At 34.2% G+C, this 9991-nt stretch overlaps 1 protein-coding gene and 1 long non-coding RNA gene across 3 annotated transcripts in view; both read right to left on the reverse strand.

The window, feature by feature from the left end:
* LOC123542485 (E3 ubiquitin-protein ligase TRIM33-like) overlaps positions 1-1654 on the reverse strand; it is a 32294-nt gene extending 30640 nt beyond the window's left edge. Inside the window, exon 1 of one of the 2 annotated variants that reach the window (XM_045328380.2) lies at positions 679-1652. In XM_045328380.2, the coding sequence (XP_045184315.2) occupies positions 679-1579 (901 nt within the window). In that variant the 5' untranslated portion in view covers positions 1580-1652. Of the gene's footprint in view, positions 1-678 lie in introns of both variants that reach the window. The other variant, XM_053532162.1, reaches the window with a different exon arrangement.
* Positions 1655-3859: 2205 nt separating this feature from the next.
* LOC128551230 (uncharacterized) lies at positions 3860-8855 on the reverse strand. Its single transcript, XR_008368725.1, has 3 exons — positions 8564-8855; positions 7346-7445; positions 3860-5266 (listed from the first exon to the last, which is right to left on the reverse strand). It is a non-coding gene; the product is annotated as an uncharacterized LOC128551230 (long non-coding RNA).
* Between the last annotated feature and the right edge of the window lie 1136 nt (positions 8856-9991).

The raw sequence follows: 9991 nt of genomic DNA on the forward strand, positions 1-9991 counted from the left end.
CGAAGCCTCGTTTGGGGGTAGAAATTGTTCTTATGGAGAAGTCATCCAGCTAGATTGCGGAAGCTCAGAGATTTTACCTAAGTTCCTGCTCATACTTGATAATATATTTGGGGTAAGGGTGGCGGAGGAGAGGCGGACCAGGTCTTCCTTTACAATTACAAACGGGGAAGTTGGCAAATGGCTTACAATTATGACAGTGTAACGTTAAATCTATAGAGCATAGTATTTATTCTCAAAACTTGCCCAAATGCATTTTACAAACATTGCATAAACTACAATGCTGCAAATTATTGGCATTAAACGCAATTAGAAGTCTTTGCTTCCTCATGTGTTATGCTCTAACTATATTCTCAACAGAATTCAGAAAGAATCAATAACAAAATCTTTATCCAAAATAAACTCCATTTATTACCTTTTGTATACCTGGATTTAGATCTAGTAATAACTTGTTCATTGTAAGTATCATAAGTTTTCCCGACATAAAAAGGGAAATAAGAAGTAGAAATGAACTGAGACATGTTATCTCCAGTTCGATTACCGAGAGTCAAAATCAGGACATCTTGAGTCATTTGTTGAACTGATCGGATTAACTAGCGAGATCTTGTTGATAATATTTATGAGATATAAAAATCATAGAAGCATTGTTAGCAAAATTAGTAATAATATGATTGAATTTACCTATTTCTTGTCTTTTATCAGGACAATGTTGAATAAGACCAATAGCACTGCTCTTTACCATTGCACTTTCAATATTACTATCTCTAAGAAATACGTATTCTTCAGTTCTATTCTTTTTCTTAATCTCAGCTATCTTTTGCTTAGTGTTCTTTAGTTTATTTCTTAGAAGCACTGTAGCGGCAAACAACCGATTTGGCTGATTCTTATGTGACTGTAGCGTCTCTTCCATGGAAGATATTTCAGTTTTAATATCAAACGCCTCTTGTTCAATTTGGCCTATGGCACTGGCATCCTTTGTTTTGATATCGGTAGCTTGGTCTCGCATGTCCGCTGTAAGTCTATTTATATTCTTGACAATTTCATCCCTAAATGCCTCTAAATCACAAATAAACTTCGCATGTACAGTCTCGGTTGCATTTTTATTTGTCTGTATTTCTGACAAACATTCTTGAATTTGAATGCTGCAATTTTCAACATCTTTTTCAACGTCTCTTAATTCTTTGCTGTCTTTAAAAGCTTTGGCCTTGTCTGATATGTATTTCACTTGGCAAGTCTTATGTTCAAGGATCATACAGTCTCCGCATCCAACCTGATCGTGAGTTTGGCAATAAAACTTAACTAACTCTTTACGGTGTTCCGGACATTTTTCCATATCGTCATCGGGCGCGCTTGTATTCGTTTTTGCACTATCACTATATCTGTGATCAAGTAATACGTGATCTTTACAAAACTTTCCCTTACGGTGATGTTTAAAACAAATTGAACACATATGTTCATCGCATTCTTGACACCATCCGTTAGCTGCCGTATTTTTGCCATCATCTTTACACGGTTTACAGGATATTTCTACGTATTCCTCCGATCCTAGTCCGTAAGTATGTCTACGTCCAGATACAGCCATTTTTAGATGACCTATAAATTGCACTCTAATGCATAAGAGAGGTATACTACCAAAATATTTTAATACTTCATGTATTTATTCAGTAAACAGGGACTACATTATCGATCAATGTTAACTTTAAAAGCTTGTTTAAAACAGGATATATAATACAACTCTTCAAAATATTTTAAACCTCGTCATGCGTATGTAAATACGCGGTTTAACAAACTTAATGACCTATCACAGAATGATCATTGTCTTTGGTGATTATACAATAATTGTGAAATACAAGTGTCTGGTTAAAACTTTTCATGTCATAGATATAACTTAAGCCAAGGAATTGACATTTTATCCAATTAGTGTAGCATTATGCACAGTACTTGGTGTATTTAGTTAGATTTAGACCATAATCGTGATAATTTGTTTCTACAATGTAAGATGATTATCTATTTATCTTTTCAAAACCATACTGGAAGAGACTGATTGAGCAGATGAAGAAAAATAAATAAAGCGTAAAATAAAACGCCTGAAAATACTGATAAAATTAATGAGTGCCAAGTCAATTTTTTACTTGGTTTAACGTCCAACAATTATAGGTTATATAGCGACTTTCCAGCTTTGCTTTTGGAGGAAAATCCCAGATACACTTTCGCGCTTTATTTCATCACGAGAGGGAACGTGAGTAGAACCACCGACCTTCCGGAAGCCAGCTGAATTGCTTCTTCACATGAAGAATTTAACTCTCCGAGTGAGGCTTGAACCGACATCGGTGAGGGTTAAGGGATTCAAAGTCAGGGACCTTAACCATCCGGCCACCGAGGCCCCGCCAAGTCAGTACTTACAAACAATATATTTAACTGCAAATGTAAAATTATAAAAGTATTACAATAAAGCGGAAGAAATTTACTATGCGTTTTGATCTTCAGTTGATTTTCACGAGAAAAGCCCCTTGCCAACATGTTTTCAAAAAGGCCAGATTAATATTGTTTTTGTTTATCTGTCGTATACATTGCACACCTCTTTGACGAAAGCAAAATATTATTTATATATTACACAATATGCTTATCATTTTGTATACAGATAATACCTCATTATTACCTACGGGTGGCATATTTTTTTTGGAAATAAATTGAATATACGGTATAACTCATAAGGCACCCACTTTAAAAATGAAAGTAAAAAAAGACAACAACAAAAAACAAAGTAATCCAAATTTCGTTTAAGTGAAAAAGATAATCACTATACTAAACACATGTTCGTTTATGACAAACCTTCTTCTATGCATATTCACGGTTGTTACAAATCAGTCAATTGCATACTTTATTACTTGTCAATGTATAAGTAACATTAATTAGTGTTGTGTTTTGTTTAACGTCAAGCCGAAACAGTTTTCAGGTTTGGATGGTAGAGATCCCAGATGCCCTTCAGATGAATTTTTAGATATAGGTGGGCAACTTTGCATACACACTGATCTCACGTAAGTCATCTTGGTGGAGGCTTGCTGAAATAAAAGAATTATGCTCAGTAAGCGAGATTTTGAGCTTTCATTGGTGATGAGCAAGAGTTTTGAAGTCAGCAATCTTAACCACACGGAGGTCCTGGCACAATCGTTAAGCTTATTGTATGACATTCTTTGGAATAGTATCATGTTTATCTTTCTTCATTATATCATTTTAAAACCTGGTTGTCATTAATATGTCTAGTCTTTCTTTGTAAATGATGGTTGCGTCATATCTGCATTCCTCTTGCCGGTAATAAAATCTATATGAAGATCCTTTGGAAGTATGAAACTAAAAGTAGAAATGATTTGAGAAAATAGAATAGTAGAAACCAAAAGGTCGCCCAACACAACGAGAAAGGTAATGACAATGTCTGTTCATCAGAGGATATGATATTTGCAACACAATTCTTGTCCTTGAAATTACTGCTCTGGCAAAAAGATTCACAAAGTGTATTTCAAATTTCATTCAATTTGAAAGATTTAAACATATGACACATTAAAACAAAAAGAATATGAACCCGGCCAGGGATAATTTGGTCAAATATCTACTCAGTAAACGGCATAAATATTTCCTACAAAACTCCATGATTTCATTTTACAAACCATGAAACAGCAAGTTGACACACTATTACTCTCGCGTATAAATTTTGCCTGAAAGGTCACCAGTACTACTGTCATGAAACTGTAGTACTAATAGGAAATCAGATACTTACCATACAATAGGTACACTTATCCATATAAGTGTGATAATCATTATCAAGTTTAAGCAGAAGCTAAACAAACGAACCACTTAAGCCTATTTATTTCCTTATTTCAATTATGTGAAAACGTAAGACACTTTTAAATATACTAATTGTCAACTTTTCATCTTGAAATTAAAAGAAAGAGAACATTTAATTAAAAGTATTTTGTAATGTATTTTTCTTGTTGGATTTTTCCAAAAGGAAAATCGGTTGGTACAATATCCCGCTTTTTCTATTCTTACTCTTTACACATTGAAAGAGCTAGACAAGAAACGACCTAGTCCATTACATACTCCTCCTGTTTGCTCCATCCTGTAGTTTACTTTGCGCCACCTTCATCCAGCAGCTTATTTACTTATTTTTAACCAGGTACAACTTGCTTTCTCAAAGAACAGCCTCACTTCCAATTAGTAAAATGGCAATTGTTGTGAAAAAATCACGATTTATTTTTAGGAATGAAAATTAGTTTTATATTTACAAATATCTCGACCTTTTTCTATTCAAAAAGTAAAAACAAATTACCTAATATGAATAAATGAACAATGTTATTTCCAACTATCATTTGACGTTACTAATGAAACGCTTATATTTTACGTCAACATTGTTTCGCCTAAATGGAAAAATATGTAAGTATAATACAAGTAATGTTTCAACAAATGCAAAATAGGATAAAAAATCCTTTTGAAAAGGAATGGCTTGGTTGTGTGAGGAAATGTAGTACAAAGAAGGAAACTGTATTATGCTAGTTAGTGTCTAGTGCTTGAGGATGTGCTACATATACACGACAGCCTAACAATGACTAATGTGCTCAAATTGTTTAACGATTTTAAGATTTATATTCACTGTTCACGTCTCATAAATCAGCAGTGGCTTTAACAAGCCTTTTCAATTGACTCGGACTAGAAAAATGCACTAGAAGGGTGAATTCATTAAGCACTACAAGGTTAGTGTCCACTTTCAGCAGGGCTGTCAACTTGGCATATTAGCTACATATTTGTAAATAAAATATAAACAGGATATATCAAAACAATTGCACATCCAGTCATAATCACACGTTTTAGTACTCAGTACACAGATGCTGTCATAATCGCACGTTTTTTACTCAGTACACAGATGCTGTACTCAGTACACATATGCTGTCATAATCACACGTTTTTGTACTCAGTAAAGAGATCTAGCCATAATAACATGCGATTTTACGCAGGAAAAAGGTCCAGTCATAATCACACTTTTTAATAATAACATGCGATTTTACGCAGGAAAAAGGTCCAGTCATAATCACACTTTTTAATAATAACATGCGATTTTACGCAGGAAAAAGGTCCAGTCATAATCACACTTTTTAAACTCAGTACAGAGATCCAGTCATAATAATATGAGTTTATACAGAGTAACCAGATCCAGCCATAATCATACGCTTTTTTCACTACGTCCTAGGATATTTCTTCAAGAACTCGTTGAACTCTAAAACCATATTGAAAAAGATCAAGTTGTTATCAATATGTATGGAAAAAATACAAATATATTACGATTTCAATTTTTAATAAATTCCTTTGAATAATTTTTATACAAGTATTCTACAAGCCACCGCAATATTTTAATGCACATTAAATATTACTTTTGATTTCATTGATAGCAAACGCATTTTTAAAACCATTAAATAAATGAAGTATAATATTGTTTCCAATTCAATGCAGCAAAATCCAACGTGGTGGCTGATTTAGGACATTTTTGTGTCTTCCTGAAGTGCGCGAGGCTTTTCTATCGCGCCTGAACGAAAATTTGGAAAAACGAAACTAACAACACAGGATAATATAACATAGAAAGCAGCACAACAAAACATTTTATTTCATGTTGGCCTGTGTACTGTTTACAAAAAAAAAAATGAAACATTTTACGTTATCTTGGCTCGTAAGTGAACACGACAGAATGACACTTTTATGTCATGCTGGCACACGCGCCTTGAACAAAAGACAATAACCACGTTGTCTTGCGCGCGATCAACAAATATTTCGTGTGTGATCTATCTCTTGACTAATTAAAATTTCGAGACATACTTGCTCATAGATTTATGTGGAATTTCTCAGTTGTTTTTATTTAGATATATACTTGCGATTCTAGCCTTTAATATTTCTGTTCGAAAAACAAAGCAGTTCTGTGCAACATTATTTTGAAAAGAAAAAAAGTAGTAAGTTGTGATTTCTTGACTTATTTCACACTTGCTGTAAGCATGTGGTATTTCACAAAAGCAATTAGGAAATAAAAAAGGTTAATGGTTACACGCCGAAAGTTTGAACAACCCTCTGAAAAACATATTGATGATATAAACTGTGTGGCAACCGACAAGTATAAGTTTTAATTTCATATCTGTTAAAATGTGAACATTTACTAGACAGTTTCTATGCTGACATAGACTTAACGTGTTTGTGTAGATAACGTATACATAACGGTTACGGTAGCTGACTTCAAATTATTTGCCACTCATTGCTCTATGTTCGAAACCTCGTTTTGGGGCAGAAATTGTACTTGTCAGGACGACTTTCAGCTAGTTTGCAGAAGGTCGGAAGTTCTGCTTCATGTATTATCTTCTTACATTATTCCAGCAGAATTCAGAAAGAATCAATACAAAATATAATACAAAATAGACATCATTAATTGCTCTTTGTTTGTCTTGATTGAGGTCTAGAAATGACTTGTTCTTTGTAAGGATTTTATGTTTTCCCGACATGAATGAACTAATTTGTCTTCATTTTGAACTTGATTCATTCGATCGCAGTTACTGTATTTTGTCACGATTATAGATCTATATAGTTAATGAATTTAAATAACGATATGATATGCTCAATGTTTATCTACATATCGTCTGCATGGGCTTATGTTTTAGGTCTGGATTCTGGGTAGATAGTAATGACACCTGCCGTGGTTCTGAATATAAATAAATAACAGTCATTCTGGATGCGGACCTTCGTCGACTCAGCTATTACTTTACTGCGAGACATATATGTAATTTCATTTTAGTGTCGTTCCCGTAATTGCGCCATAATGAAACAAATGTGTGTCGTTTCGATAAACACACCAATGCGACAATACGAAACTAACAAAGCAAACATATATTTCGTTCTAGCCATAAACAAAGTTTTCGCTTTGTCGTGTTAGCGGGGCTATGTTGCGTGCCTGCCAACGGGAGACAACAAAACATTTTATTTCGTTTTTGCGCGCGCCTCAACATGCCAAAACGAAATATTTGTTAATAGCACGCATGCTAATGCGATACAATGAAACTCGTCATTTCATCTTTGTGTGCACGTTACTGCACCAACAAGAAATTTCAATTAAAATCTTTCGTTCCGTCACATTCTATGTTTAGTTATGTCGCGCTGTTAATTCCATTTGGTCGCATTGGTGCCGGTAACAAAACAAAATACAAAACCATGGCGCATGCTCCAGACGACACAACGAAATATGCTAAAGGAACCGCACGCACGCCAAAGCGACATTAAGAAAATGTCATACATCAACCACCATGAATTAGAGCAATCTTACCTTCGATACAATAACTGAGCACTAATTTTGTCTGTTCACTTTGCCTTATTAATTTCCCTGCCTCAGGATGCGCAGTTTTGCTCATATCTACATCGTTAATCTGTGAGAGAACGTAAATAAATCATCAACCGCAAATGGTATGCGTAAAATTTAACTTTTGATCAATTATACGGTAGTTTAATCTAATTAAGTTAAAAACGTTTGCCTAATTAACTTTCGACATTACAAAATATGTGAAAGTAACATGTGGCATTCCTTTAGTACGCCAGTAAGAACAAGAAGACATCGATTTAACTCCGAAAGTTACACATCTAGGAGAAGAGACAGTGTTACCTCAAACGGGTGTTAGACAGAAAAACATATGAATATCGTTTACCTAAATAAGTAATATTTTAAGCTGTGTTATGTCTTTGTCTATGTATATATGAAACATTACAGTTGCAACAAAATATTTGTTCCTTTCATCAATAATTTCGTACATGTAGATCAGTTAGCTCTTCAGCGTTCAGTCAGTAGATCAGGTTTTCAAATCAATATTTGAAGTAAAGCCACCAAACATTATATGATACCTGAATCTGATAAATAAAAATAACATTTGTATGTTACTGAGGTCAGTTTGTCAAAAGACAATGTCATTTCAGCTTCAAGACCAAAAATAAACATTCAACGTCCGTCCGCTTAGCTTAGAGCGCAGATTTACGGTTCGCATGGTTGTGAGTTCAATCCCAGAGCGAGGCTCTGTCTCAATGACTATTTGATAAAAGATAATTTCTCTCATTTGTCCTCGACCACTGAATTTTGATGGAAAATTAGCAAATATAGTACTGACACACATTCCAAGAAATCCTCTTAAAGGTTAATTGCTCGCCGTTACTTTACTGAAATACTGTTAAAAACGGCACCAAACCCAGGCAAACAAGCAAAAAGAAGAAAAACAAGAAAACAATAAAACGTTCAATCAAAAAGACGACTTTTTTGCTTGGAATAGAGTCACGTAGACAAATATAGGTGACTGGCGACATTCCATACTTTGACGCGGTCGCGGGAGACCCCTCTGACGCCACAGCTATCGACCTACCGTTATGGAAGGGACATATGTTTCTACCTTAAGCAAGTTATCGTATCAACCTCGGCGAGGGACATGTAATTATATCTCAGAAACTAGTACGAAAATTTTTCAACTTAACAGATATCTGCTTTAAAACAAATGAAATTCACCGATATTATCTTGTCCCCTTGCAGTATTCTGCCGCTTTCCTTTGCTGGTGAATCTTCTTTAATTTTTGACACAAATATAGCAGCTCCATCATAACCCCCAGTAATATTAACGCCAAAAGTACCAGATCTTTTCTTCAATGTAACCGTTCTATAAATATGACGATTTTAAAGTGATATTATTCATAAATATTCTGTAAATAAACAATAGATTATCAATCAAAACTTGTATCACTCATCATTATGTTTGACATTTGATTTACGAGTGTTATATTCATTTGGCGGATTTAAGGGTATTCTGGTTTACTAAATGTCAATGACGAAGGGCTTATTTTGGTCTAGTGTTATCTCATGCCCTCACATCAAAATATTTGTAGTGGTAGGTTTTGGATTCTATTTGGGCCAGCTTTACTGCAACTTACTGAAACAATAGATAAATTATCATGCTATCTGATAAATGTAATTATCATAGGTAATTTATTGCATATCTGTCATGTCAATTTACGTACATGTATATCCATTTTGACAAAGAGCAATGAAGCATTTTTGTATTGATAAACAAGTATATGGTAGACACGTACAATGAAAGTTTATAATTGTTTAATAAAGCTATCTCCAATACTAATTACTGAGTCTTACAGAATATACGTTTTAGACAAGCTCCACAATGTCGCTGTAATAACGATCTACGTCGGGCGTCACTGACCCTAAGACATCAGTAATACAAACATATAAACACACATATTACCTCAGATGCTTACTATTCATGTGACAGCTGATGTTACACTGCTCCGATCCAAGAATTGAAAAGAAAAGAAAAACACACTTAAAATATATTTGGGCCATTCCATGAGAAAACCTGTATTAATAGTGTAAAATACTGGAAAATCGCTGTTTTTCTTATGTTGCTCCAGAAACTAGAAACTAATATATTGTAATTCTGTCATGTAATACAAATCAAATTCTACCATATTTTTCATATAAATGTTGTTTCTGTTGTCATGGCAACGGAAATTCCAAAGCACCCATGCGTCATGAAAATATAGAGGTGTATAGATAAAAGGCTCGTGATGAAACTAAAAATATACGGTTAAGTTATTTTTCATTAAAATTGCTTTAAACTGTTCCTAAATATGCAAAAAACTGTTTACTGAATACATACATAAAGTATTAGAATATTGAAACAGTTTTCGTCTCTTATGCATTAGAGTGTAATTAATAGGTCACCTAAAATGGCTGTATCTGGACTAGGTTCTGAAGAATACATAGAAATATCCTGTAAACCGTGTAAAGCTGATGGCAAAATACGGCATCTAACGGATGGTGTCAAGAATGCGATGAAAATATGTGTTCAACTTGTTTTAAACATCATCGTAAGGGAAAGTTTTGTAAAGATCACGTGTTACTTGACCACGGGTGTAGTGGTAGTGC

Source organism: Mercenaria mercenaria, chromosome 19, assembly GCF_021730395.1.
Source record: "Mercenaria mercenaria strain notata chromosome 19, MADL_Memer_1, whole genome shotgun sequence".
NCBI lineage: Eukaryota > Metazoa > Mollusca > Bivalvia > Venerida > Veneridae > Mercenaria > Mercenaria mercenaria.